The sequence below is a fragment of the Hyperolius riggenbachi genome, chromosome 9, assembly GCF_040937935.1.
Source record: "Hyperolius riggenbachi isolate aHypRig1 chromosome 9, aHypRig1.pri, whole genome shotgun sequence".
Taxonomy (NCBI): domain Eukaryota; kingdom Metazoa; phylum Chordata; class Amphibia; order Anura; family Hyperoliidae; genus Hyperolius; species Hyperolius riggenbachi.
The window spans coordinates 27,824,414-27,837,762 of NC_090654.1; the positions used below are offsets into that span (position 1 = coordinate 27,824,414).

The following is a 13,349-nucleotide window of genomic DNA, read 5'->3' on the forward strand; positions in this document are numbered from 1 at the left end:
CAGGGGAAAACCACTAGATCACCAGGGAAGCTTTATTGGGAGGCAGCGGAAAACCACTAGATTACCAGGGAAGCTTTATTGGGAGGGAGGGGAAAACCACTAGATCACCAGGAAAGCTTTATTGGGAGGCAGGGGAAAACCACTAGATCACCAGGAAAGCTTTATTGGGAGGGAGGGGAAAACCATTAGATCACCAGGGAAGCTTTATTGGGAGGGAGGGGAAAACCACTAGATCACCAGGAAAGCTTTATTGGGAGGGAGGGGAAAACCATTAGATCACCAGGGAAGCTTTATTGGGAGGGAGGGGAAAACCACTAGATCACCAGGAAAGCTTTATTGGGAGGCAGGGGAAAACCACTAGATCACCAGGGAAGCTTTATTGGGAGGCAGGGGAAAACCACTAGATCACCAGGAAAGCTTTATTGGGAGGCAGGGGAAAACCACTAGATCACCAGGGAAGCTTTATTGGGAGGGAGGGGAAAACCATTAGATCACCAGGGAAGCTTTATTGGGATGGAGGGGAAAACCACTAGATCACCAGGGAAGCTTTATTGGGAGGGAGGGGAAAACCACTAGATTACCAGGGAAGTTTTATTGGGATGGAGGGGAAAACCACTAGATCACCAGGGAAGCTTTATTCGGGGTAAGGGAGTGGGGAAACTACTAGACACCAGGGAAGTTCACTGGGGAGGAAGAGAAGGTAGAAACCACTAGACACCAGGGAAGCTTTATTGGGGAGCGAGTGGTGAAACCACTAGGAAAGGCATACTGGGGAGGGAGGGGGAACCACTAGACACCAGGGAACTTTATAGGAGGGCTATAAAATCAGGACGCAGCTAAAGGTGTCTCAGTGATGGGGCTCTGGTTCCAAATGTTGAGAGGTACGTTGCAGGTGGCTGCTGCATATGAAATAGGAAGGAACCAAGAAGAATGTTGTCCTAGTTGAGGAAAAGGTATAACTCCAAACATGCTTGGAAGATTGGCGAATCCACACTCTCAGGAGAAGTCTCCTCCCACTGCTAGACAGGTAAGTCATTGGTGGAGGAAGAGGACTTGAGGTGGGTGGTTTGGTTTGCTGTAACTGACAGGCTTGGCACCACAACCTGGAAAGGCAGTGAGTGAGTTGTAAACTAAAAGCAGGATATGTCAATCCCAATCCACTTATGGTGAGGTAACTTAAGGTGCGTACACACGCACTACGGCCGCCAACGACGGGTCAATCAGACCCTCCCGCTGGGCAGACTTTCAGGCAACAGAAGCGCGTGTGTACGCACTGTCGGCAGACTGATAAGGTTGTTTCTGAGCGGATCGCTCAGAGACAGCCTCATCAGTCTGCCGACAGTGCGTGCACACGCTCTACTATCGCCTGAAAGTCCGCCCAGCGGGAGGGTCTGACGGACCCGTCGTTGGTGGCAGTAGTGCGTGTGTATGCACCTTTACACATTCATTGTGTGGGGCCATCTGGTGACTTGTGCTACCCGACAGCCAGAGACGGCTACAGCATTATGGAAAATGCAGGGGACCCCAAAAAAAGTCACCAAAATTCCAGATGGATAAAGACACAGGAAAATGGTCTAAGATCTTGAATGAAAAGTCACACATTTAAAGGATACACGAGGTGACATGTGACATGATGAGATAGACGTGTGTATGTACAGTGCCAAGCACACAACTATGCTGTGTTCCTTTTTTTCTGTCTCTGCCTGAAAGAGTTAAAAATCAGGTATGCAAATAACAGTTTCTGTCCGGGTTGGGACCAGGTCGGACTATAGCGTAACCCTCACTGATAAGGAATTACAGCCATAAAACACCTTTCCTGGAAGAAAATGGCTTCTGAGAGCAGGAAGTAAATAAAAGGGGTCAGAAGTTCATAGATTTTAGCTCTGGCATACTTCAATGAATGTGCCATTGAGACAATGAAACTGTAATAACCTAAAAAGAACATTTAAAAATAAAATAAAACTGTGGGATATCTTTAAAAAAAATGTTGAAGGAGAATAAGTACAATTGTTTATCTCATCATTTTATTTTCACCTCGTGTTTCCTGTAAGTACAAATACTAAAGAGCTCCGTGTACTCCGTATACAAGTGCTGGTGACCTCTTGTAAGTCTTCACATGAAGCTCTCGGCAATTTTTCCCTTGCATTGGTCGCATTTCCCTGAATTAAGTCCAACCCCGGTCACCTCCAGGTCAAATTTACACGAGTCTCCGGGAGTCGCAGCCGACCTCTTCAAGGGCACGGCAGCTGTGGAGATGCGGAAGGACCCGGTGCCTATGGAAGTTGTATCGGCATCCTTGCCCTGAGTGGTGCACCGGCAAACTCGCCGTATTTCCCGGCGGAAGTGGATGGTGAACAGGCCATAGATGATGGGGTCGAGGCACGCATTGAAAAGGCCAAAGAGGAAGAGGATGTGGCTGAGGGAAGGTGGGACCTTTCGGCTGGTCAGCATCTCAGGGGAAAACCAGTACCAGATACCCAAGAGGTAGTACGGTGTCCAGCAGATGATGAAGGTCAGCACGATGACCAACGACATCTTAAAAGTCCTCATGCGAGCCCGAGGAATGTTGTTGTAGGATCGTCGCAGGTGGATTTCTTTGGAAGAAACTACAAGATGAAGAAAACTCAAATGAATGATGGGGAAGGCCGTGCTCTCCAAACTATTCATCTTTTTGGGAATGACCAGAGATGGTCAACGGGATAATAATAATTCTGGCTTACATGAAAATTGTATTTGGAATTCGGCCAATCAAATGTTATTCCTGTACAATTGCAAGCCAAAATTATCAACATTTCCAGGTTTCAATACACATTGTGGTAGATCAGAAAACTGTAACGTGTGACTATCTTAAAGGGTGTCTGAAGCGATTAAAAAAAAACAAAAACCAGATACTCAACTAAGAAGAGGGAAGGCTCTGGGTCCTGCAGACCCTTCCCGTTTTTCCTATGGTCACCGGGTTCCAAAGCTGGCTCCCCATTAGCAGTATCCGGCCGATTGCGTGCTCACACATGCGCAGTACGGAGTATCCGTTTTTGGGAGCCCACAGGCCGAAGCCTCCCTCAGCGGTGAAAGTGACGCAAGAGAGCAGTCTGTGATCGATTGGTCAGAGACTGCTTACGAGGGATCCAGCGCTGGAACGTGGGACCATAGAAGTAGCGGGAAGGTTCTATGGAACCCAGATCCTTCCCTCTCCTTAGGTGAGTATCTATTTTTTATTTTTTGATACTCACTCCAGACTCCCTTTAACACTCTTTGCCCAACTGCTTTGGGAGGCAACCACCAACATAGAAAGCCAGCCTTGGCACCCTTTTGCACATGGGGTAAATTAAAGGCACATACACATGTTCAACAAACGTCTTTTAAATGCACAATTATCAAACAACTTGAAGAAGTTGGACAACTTTTGTCAAGATGACAAGGCATTATCACTGATAAGAGGCGACCAATGACTGATAAGAAGCAGCTCAAGTCAATCCAACTGTTGGACGTCTCTTATCAGTGATAATGCCTTGTCATCTTGACAAAAGTTGTCCAACGTCTTCAAGTTGTTTGATAATCGTGCATTTAAAAGACGTTTGTTGAACGTGTGTATATAATGCATCAAGGGCCCAAAAGATGCTGTTGCAAGCAGCACCACTGCAGCCTACACAACCTGTTATTAAAGTGGACCAGAACTCAGAACTTCCTCTTTGCTCTAAAAGATACGCAAGAGCATAATAACCTTTAAAGAAAAACAATTCTTTGTTACAGCTGATACAAATCCTGCAATAAACCTGCAGTGTGTCTACTTTACCTGCTTTAATGGAAGCAAACATAGTTAACATCCTGTGCTTTCAAATGAGCTCATCTGCCTTAACTGCCATGGCACAGGGGAGAGATCAAATTACAACTTGTGATTAGTCACAGAGGAGTGGGAATTAGACATGCTAAACTCTCTAAATACATACAGGGTGCATTTCTCTAGGTTTTCCTTCTGTCGTGTGCAAGAGTTCAGGTCCACTTAAACATTCTTCAGCTGGCGGCAGACGTTTCATTTGACACAGAATGTGGCATTAAGGCGGCACTCCGCATACTAAGCGGTGAATTGGCTTATTTCTAGCTGTGTTTACTGGTGGGGCGGCTCACCCAGGCCTCACCTTTGGTCTTCTTCATCTTGTGGGAGATCTCCAGCAGGATGCGGCTGTAGCAGAATAACATGATGAGAAGCGGCAGCAGGAAGAGGCAGCAGAAGGTGAACATGTTGTAGAGGGTCTCCTGCCAGTGGGCCTGGAAGCTGCCCAGCGTGGCGCACTGCACAAAGTGCACCGGGTGCGACCGGCTCACCGTGTGGAACACAAAGAGCTGCGGGAGGAAGGCAGAGATGACATGTGAGAATCAGGGCCTTCTCTCATGAAGCAAGGTAAAACATTTGCATCAGGCAGAGAGATTACAAGGGCAGCATGTTTGTACTATGTGTTTACACTAACATGTAGTCAGAGTAGGAGGAGAAGTGAGAGGAGAGCGAGGTGAAGAGGTCATCATTGGGGGAAAAGCAGCTTGTTGTGCTGTGTGAGGAGTCTGACAGTGAGTGAGGAGGCAGGAGAGCAGCAGTGTTTCATTTGACTTGCACAGCAAAAGGGATGAGGTGGCACTGCTGTCTTAACTGAGGAGGAATGGAGGACAGCCAACTGGCTGAGGGTGAGCAGATTGTTTGTCACAGACTAACAGCCAGCCAGTGTGCTATTGTGCTGAGCTGCAGCATGTCATGTGAGAACATTAAATGAAGCAGAGTAAATTGTCGGGTGCTGTGCGATCATTCCAAATCGGGGTGGGGGGCCCATTCTCACAAGTTTGCCTCAGGTAGCAAGAAGTCTAGAACGGGCCCTGGTGAGAATTGACAACACTTACGCCTAAGGCTAGGAATACACGGTACGTTTTTGTACCGTGTAATCGAGCCACTGATGATAAAATCCGACGTGTCCGATCACCTGCTGGATTGATTCCGCGCTCGATACCGCGGGCAGGACAATGGAAGAAAACAAGGAGAAGATAAGAAGCGCCCGCGGGGACGAGCGGGAATCGATCCAGCGGCTCGATTACACGGTACAAAACATACCGTGTATTTCTAGCATAAGGCTAGGTTCACACTGGTGATGGTCGAGTGTAAGGAGGGACCTCTCAGTGGCTATTTTGTTCCTGAGGATGCCCTGTCTATGGCAGGAGCCATTTTGCTACAGAGATGCCATTTTGTTTTGTTTTTTTCTTATAGATTAGAAGAAAATATGTTTTTAAGCTTATTCTACATTTACAGACAGGGCCGATGCTAGACTTTTTTACTGCCTGAAGCAATACATTGGCTTCAGTTAGTGGAGTAGCAATAGCCAATAGGGGGTGTAGAGGTTGTGACTGCACCAGGGCCCTTGGACCAGAGGGCCCAGGGCCGGGCCTTTGCTATGAGCGACCGGAGCGGTCGCTCAGGGCGCCATGCTCTGAAGGGCATATGCTCTGAAGGGCGCATGCGCTCTGTCGCCCCTTGCCGCCCCGCTGTCTCTCCCTGCGTCCTCTCCGTGTGTAATTAGAGCAGGACTATTGGCGGCCATTTTCTTGTAGCCTTGCTCTAACTACAGATAGAGCAGAGGCGGGGAGAGAAGAGTGACGTCGGCGCTGGAGCGTGGAAGTCAGGTGAGTCAGTCTCTGCCCGGCCCGCTGCCACAGAAGGGGGGGAATTGACTGAGGCACACTACCTATTGCTGGGGGCACACTACCTACAGTGGGGGCACACTACCTATGCTGGGGGCACACTACCTACGCTGGGGGCACACTACCTACGCTAGGGGCACACTATCTACGCTGGGGGCACACTACCTACGCTGGGGGCACACTACCTACAGTGGGGGCACACTACCTATGCTGGGGGCACACTACCTACGCTGGGGGCACACTACCTACGCTGGGGGCACACTACCTACGCTGGGGGCACACTACATACGCTGGGGGCACACTACATACGCTGGGGGCACACTACCTATGCTGGGGGCACACTACCTATGCTGGGGGCACACTAACTATGCTGGGGGCACACTACCTACGCTGGGGGCACACTACCTACGCTGGGGGCACACTACCTACGCTGGGAACACACTACCTACGCTGGGGGCATACTACCTACAGTGGGAGCACACTACCTACAGTGGGGGCACACTAACTATGCTGGGGGCACACCACCTACACTGGGGCATACTACCTACACTGGGGGCAGCTATGCTACTACACTGGGGGCAGCTATGCTACTACACTGGGGGCAGCTATGCTACTACACTGGGGGCAGCTATGCTACTACACTGGGGGCAGCTATGCTACTACACTGGGGGCAGCTATGCTACTACACTGGGGGCAGCTATGCTACTACACTGGGGGCAGCTATGCTACTACACTGGGGGCAACTATGCTACCTACACTGGGGGCAACTATGCTACATACACTGGGGCAACTATGCTACCTACACTGGGGGCAGCTATACTACCTACACTGGGGGCAGCTATACTACCTACACTGGGGGCAACTATGCTACCTATATGGGGCAACTATACTACCTACACTGGGGGCAACTATACTACTACACTGGGGTCAACTATGCTACTACACTGAGGGCAGCTATGCTATCTATATGGGGCAACTATACTACCTACACTGGGGGCAACTATGCTACCTATATGGGGACAACTATGCTACTTACACTGGGGGCAACTATACTAGCTGCCTATACTGGGGCAACTATACTACCTATACTGGGGCAACTATACTAGCTACCTATACTGGGGCAACTATACTATCTATACTGAGGGCTACTATACTAGCTATCTTTACTGCGGCAACTATACTACCTATGCTTGGCTACCTACACTGAGGGCACCTACACATGAGATCCTATGCTGAGGGCACCTATATCTGGCTACCTACCTACCTATACTGAGTCTGAGGGCATTTTTTGGGGAGGGACACACCACAGCGCACAAAGAGGATGGGGGGCACCAAAATCTGGTTTCGCTCAGGGTGCAGTGAAACCTAAGGCCGGCCCTGAGAGGGCCCCTCCCTCAACTGCAATATTAGCTCTTCAATGGTGCTGTGCTGGTAATCATCACTTCTATATATGCTGTGAATAGTGGTAATCATTAACAAACCGTTCCCCATCCTCCGCTCGCCTCACACCTCTCATACTGTGGATGACCTTGGCAGGTTTTGTGGCGCCATATGAATTGTGTATAGAGTGCTTGGGGGCCCAATGTAAAGCTTGCAATTAGGCCCTAAGCTCCTTAGCTACACCACTGGCTGCAGAAGTGTCTGAATCACACACCTGAAACAAGCATGCAGCTAATCCAGTCAGACTTCAGTCATCTGACCTGCATGCTTGTTCAGGGGTTATGGCTAAAAGTATTAGAGGCAGACTATTAGCAGGACAGCCAGGCAATGTGCATTGTAAGAAATAAATGTGTTAGTCTCTATACACTTCAGGTGTGCTTTATTGCTGTAAGAGGACCTGTCTGGAAAAATTGCTGCTGGATAGAGATGGTCTATAGTGTTGGGCGAACAGTGTTCGCCACTGTTCGGGTTCGCCTGGATTTTGGCCTGTTCGGGTTCGGTTCGGCACCCCCCGAACACCTCATGGTGTTCGGGAGGGTGCTCGGCCACGCTGCCCGAACCCGAACAGGCCCTCTGTGTTCGGCCGAACACAGCCGTGTCCGGCCGAACATAGCCCCCTATAGGGTCCCAGCATAAAGGGAGAGCATGCCCCGAGCGCGCGGGGGGGGGGGGGGGGGGGGGGTGTCGGAAATGCCCCCCACCCCTCCCCGCTAAGCTCTCCCTTCTGCTGGACCCTATAAAATTAAATAGAAGTCCCCCGAAAGTACCTTGCAGGCTGGCAGGAGGAGGGCAGGAAGAGGGCAGCCGGAGATCCTAGGCGCTAGTACCATCTGGTACTTCCGCCCTCTCTCTGACGCACTTCCTGTTTACATTTGAAGTCGCGTCAAGAGAGAGCAGAAAAAAAAAAAAAAAAAAAAAAATACATTTAATCTGACAGCATTTCACCAAAACTACATGTATGTCATTTGGCAGAGGTTCCTCCAAAATACAGATAATTTGGCAATGATTCCCCCAAAATAGACATAATCTGGCAGCAGTGGTTCCCCCAACATACATATAATCTGGCAGCTGTTCCCCAAAATACACTTAATCTGGCAGCAGCGGTTCCCCAAAAATACAGGTAATCGGTGCCCCCAGTATAGGTAACCAGGTCTATAGGTGTCCCCAGAATAGGTAGCCAGGTGTATATGTGTGCCCACTATAGGTAGCCAGGTGTATATATGTCCCCAGTATAAGTAGCCAGGGGTCTATGTGCCCAGTATAAGTAGCCAGGTGTATATATGTCCCCAGTATAAGTAGCTAGGTGTATATGTGTCCCCAGTATAAGTAGCCAGGTGTATAGATGTCCCCAGTATAAGTAGCCAGGTGTATAGATGTCCCCAGTATAAGTAGCCAGAGGTATATGTGCCCAGTATAAGTAGCCAGGGGTATATGTGCCCAGTATAAGTAGCCAGGTGTATACATGTCCCCAATATAAGTAGCCAGGGGTATATGTGCCCAGTATAAGTAGCCAGGTGTATATATGTCCACTGTATAAGTAGCCATGTGTATATGTGTCCCCTGTATAAGTAGCCATGTGTATATGTGTCCCCTGTATAAGTAGCCAGGTGTATATGTGTCCCCTGTATAAGTAGCCAGGTGAATATATGACCCCAGTATAAGTAGCCAGGTGTATATATGTCCCAAGTATAAGTAGCCAGGGGTATATGTGCCCAGTATATGTAGCCAGGTGCCCCCCCTTCCCCAGCGGGAGCGCAGAGAAGAGGGAGAGCTGTGGACACAGCGATGGGGAAGGGGGGAAGTCTCCCCCCCTTCCCTCACCTTAGGACTTACCTTCTCTCTCGCTCCCCCTGCAGATATGAGCTGCAGGCGGCAGAACACTTACTCCATTCGCACGGAGAAGACAGATCTGTGCTCCACTGATCTGGTCTAGACTAGACCAGATTAGCAGAGCACAGATCTGTCTACTCCGCGCGAATGGAGTAAGTGTTCTGCCGCCCGCTGCTCATATCTGCAGGGGGAGAGAGAGGGAGAGAGGGTGAGCCTTAAGGTGAGGGAAGGGGGGGGGGGAAGACTTCCCCCCTTTCCCATCGCTGTGTCCACAGCTCTCCCTCTTCTGTGCGCTCCCGCGCGCTGGGGGGAAAATAAATAAATAAAAAAACACAGGTCACGGCAGGGTGCCCCTAGGGACCCAGCGCCCGGGGGCACGTGTCCTACCCCGCCCACCCCAAGCTACGCCCCTGCTTGCATACAAATGAAGGTAAATGTAATGTTAATCAGCCAGTGCAATATAAACACTTTCTTGCATTATCTTTGTGTCATCATTGCGGTAAGCCACCTCCTTTATTTTCATTTTTAGCTGTTTCTAAGTTTTATTTACCCTTTGGCGCCTCTTTCCCCCGTTGTGCATCCAAAAACTCCCCCTTGGGGAGGGGTGCTGGCCTTTCTGTGGCCGAGCCAAAGCTTATACCAGGTTCTTAAGAAGACAAAAAAGAACACAGGCCAGGCCACCGGGAGCCCAATCGTGTATTACCAAATGAACACTGGGAGTATATAAAATGTGTAGTATTATTAGTATTATACTCACAAAATTAGATTTATCGCATGTGAGGAAGTACCGTCCCCACTCGGCCTTGCTTCTAATATTATGGAATGGTCGCTACTCCAAAAAGGTGATCACTGGAAAACTTCCAAGTGTACACTCCCCCAACATGGGGTGTAAAAAGCTAGAACAAAGGTAGCCCGTGGACATAATAAATTTTGAGAAATATCAAATACTGCCTTACCAGTGAGTTTTACTACTATAAAGGTAGGAATTTAAGTACTATAGTTGAATTCCTGTACATATGATCAAAGCTTATACCAGCATTTTTTACTAGAGAGTGGCTGCACTTAAAGGACATCCGAGGTGAAAATAAACGGATGAGAAAAACAATTGTATCTATCCTCCTCCTCCTAAAAATTACTTTTTTACATAACACCGCAGTTTTATTTTATATATAAATCTAGTTTTTACGTTTTTACTGTTTCATTGTCTCTGCTCAATGACATCTCCCTTGAATTAATAATCTTTTTTTTTATCTCTTTTCTACTCTCAGAAGCCATTTACTGACAGAAAAGTGTTTTATAACTGTAATCACTTATCAGTGAGGGTTACCCTGTAGTCTGACCCAGTCCGACCCCTACAGAAACTGTCACTTGCATACCTGATGTGTAACTCTTTCAGGCAGAGAAAGGAAAAAAGGAACACAGCCTAGTTATTTGTGTGCTAGGCACTGTACATACCCATGTCTATCTCATCATGTCACGTCACCTCGGTTGTCCTCAACTACATAAAGACCGCCCCACGCCAATAGGCGTGGCGGCAGCCCCAAGACCGCTTTTTTTTTTCTCCTCAGATTAGTCACCTGCTCAACTAAAAGAAAACATAGCTTCATTGCTATGCTCCTGTGTTGAGCTGTTCTATCATCATTGTATATTTATGCAGTCCTCACTACCATGTTTAACCTCTCCCTATCCACAGGCACCTTCCCCTCAGACTTCAAGCAGGCCACTGTACTGCCTCTGCTCAAGAAACCCTCCCTCGACCCCTCGCTACCCTCCAACTACCGCCCGATCTCCCTCCTCCCCTTCGCCTCAAAACTCCTTGAGCGTCTGGTTCACAAATGCCTGACCCAGTACCTCAATGCCAACTCACTACTAGACCCACTGCAATCTGGATTTCGGCCTGCCCACTCAACCGAAACGGCTCTCACCAAAGTGGTCAATGACCTTGCCTTAGCTAAAGCTGAAGGTAAATACACCATTCTCCTCCTCCTTGACCTTTCAGCAGCATTTGATACAGTAGATCATCCCCTACTCCTCCAGTCCCTCCAATCCATGGGCATTCACGATCTCGCCCTGACCTGGCTTTCATCCTACCTCTCCAACCGCTCCTTCACGACCTCCTTCAATGAGTCCTCGTCCACCCCCAACCACCTCTCAGTGGGAGTCCCCCAAGGCTCGGTCCTTGGCCCCCTACTGTTCTCCCTATACACATCCTCCATTGGCAAGGTTATCTCCTCCATGGGTTTTAACTATCATCTGTATGCAGATGACACCCAAATCTATCTCCACACCCCTGACATATCCACCACTACCATGGACAAGGTCTCCTCCTGCCTATCTGCCATCTCCTCCTGGATGTCTGCTAGGTTCCTAAAACTAAATCTAGACAAAACGGAATTTATGATCTTCCCACCCCGGTCATCACTGGACTTCCCAGATGTGCAGGTCACTGTTAACCACACTACTATTCACCCTACCTCTCAAGCCCGCTGTCTGGGTGTCACCCTGGACTCTGCACTCTCCTTCACTCCCCACATCCAAAACCTCACAAAGTCCTGCAACTTCCACCTTCGTAACATCTGTAAGATTCGCCCTTTCCTGACCCCTGCCACCACCAAACTCCTCATCCATGCCCTCATAATTTCCCGCCTCGACTACTGCAATGCCCTTCTGTCTGGACTCCCTAAGACCCGAATAGCCCCACTGCAGTCCATCATGAATGCGGCTGCCAGAATTATCCACTCCTCCCATCGCTCCACCAGGGCGGCTCCCCTCCGTGAATCCCTCCACTGGCTTCCTATCCAGTCCAGAATCAGATTCAAGATATTGTGTCTGACCTACAAATCCATCCACAAAACCTGTCCAACCTACATTTCTGATCTTACTCAGAGATACACACCAAGCCGCTCACTCCGCTCCTCCAATGAACTTCGCCTGACCGTCCCCCGCATCACCCAGTCCCATGCACGCCTCCAAGACTTCTCAAGAGCCGCTCCGACACTATGGAACGCCCTACCTCCACCCATTAGGGCAGCCCCCTCCTTCAACACCTTCAAGAAGGCCCTCAAAACTCACCTTTTCACTCTTGCCTACCACCCCTCACAATTGCTCTAAACCCACAGCCGAACTCTGGTCCCCTACCTCTCGTGTCCCTACCTCTCCCTCTAGATTGTAAGCCTTTGGGCAGGGTCCTCACTCCTTTTGTGTCCTACCTGATCATGCACCTCTATTACTGTGCACCCATGCTATGCATTTGAGTGAACCTAACTTGCCTAACTCCATGCTCCATCCAGTGACTGACTAAGCATTACCTTGTACTCATACTGTGCTGTGTGATCTGGTTTTCTTGTATTCCTGTATTGTCATATTGCTGTTTGTCACCCCTAAATATTGTCTGTAACCTAAATTAATGTCCAGCGCTGCGTAATATGTTGGCGCTTTATAAATACAACAAATAAATAAATAAATGCACAACTTCTGTATATATTTTTTTCTATACACCTCCTCAGGGGAAAATAACTTTCTCAATCAGTCACACTAACCTTCAGATTAAAACATTCATACGACTACACACCACAAACGTCTAACTCCGCCCTGGATCTTAAGTCTTTCCAAAAAGCCTCTGGGCCCACAACCACAGATAGTGTTTCTTCTGCCTTACTCTCGATAATTCAAAATTTCTGCCCATTTTTTACGCCATTTAGTTTTTTACCAGGGGATGGCTCATTTGACTCCCACTCTTCCACTTCCAAAAAACTATCCATCTCTTGTAACCACTCAAACTTAGCGGATTTACATTTTTCTAGTTTTCGGCTATCAGTCTTTTGTCCACTTCCTCCATGCAGGACGCCCTTTCCCCAAAAATTATAACACGGTTGCTAAAATTACATGAATTTGGGACCCGCCGATTACAAAATAATTCTATTTCTTGACATATCTTTGCCAATTGGCGTCAGGTCCTGGGGTTGGCTACTGCAGGAGATCGCGCGGCAAACGCCTTCAGTCTCCGAGCGGCGATCGCCGCTCGGGAGACTTTTAGATGGCAAACCACCGTCTTTCTACTGAGTACAGCGCTGCGATCTTCGTGACAGCTCCATAGGCTGGGTTGTGATCGGCTGTCATAGGCTGAAGCCTATGACACCTGATCACGCTGATTGGCTGGCAGGGGAGGGAGGAAGGGAGCAGGGAAACAGGAACAAAAAAAAATAGTACATTTTATAAAAAAAAAACCATAAATATTTATTTAAAAAAATAAACAGAGGGGGGCATCAGACACCACCAACAGAGAGCTCTGTTGGTGGGGAGAAAAGGGGGGGGGGGGGGGGGGAAATCACTAGTGTGCTGTGTTGTGCGGCCTTGCAGCTTGGTCTTAAAGCTGCAGTGGCCTATTTTGAAAAAAATAG

At 48.7% G+C, this 13,349-nt stretch overlaps 1 protein-coding gene across 1 annotated transcript in view; it reads right to left on the bottom strand.

Annotated features, from left to right (window-relative positions):
- Positions 1-2,007: 2,007 nt before the first annotated feature.
- Positions 2,008-13,349, bottom strand: part of LOC137531519 (putative gonadotropin-releasing hormone II receptor) — a 35,740-nt gene continuing 24,398 nt past the window's right edge. The window contains exons 3-4 of the mRNA XM_068251441.1: positions 4,137-4,341; positions 2,008-2,606 (exon numbers count right to left, since the gene is read on the bottom strand). Coding sequence (XP_068107542.1) covers positions 2,113-2,606; positions 4,137-4,341 — 699 coding nt within the window. The 3' untranslated portion in view covers positions 2,008-2,112. The remainder of the gene's footprint in view (positions 2,607-4,136; positions 4,342-13,349) is intronic.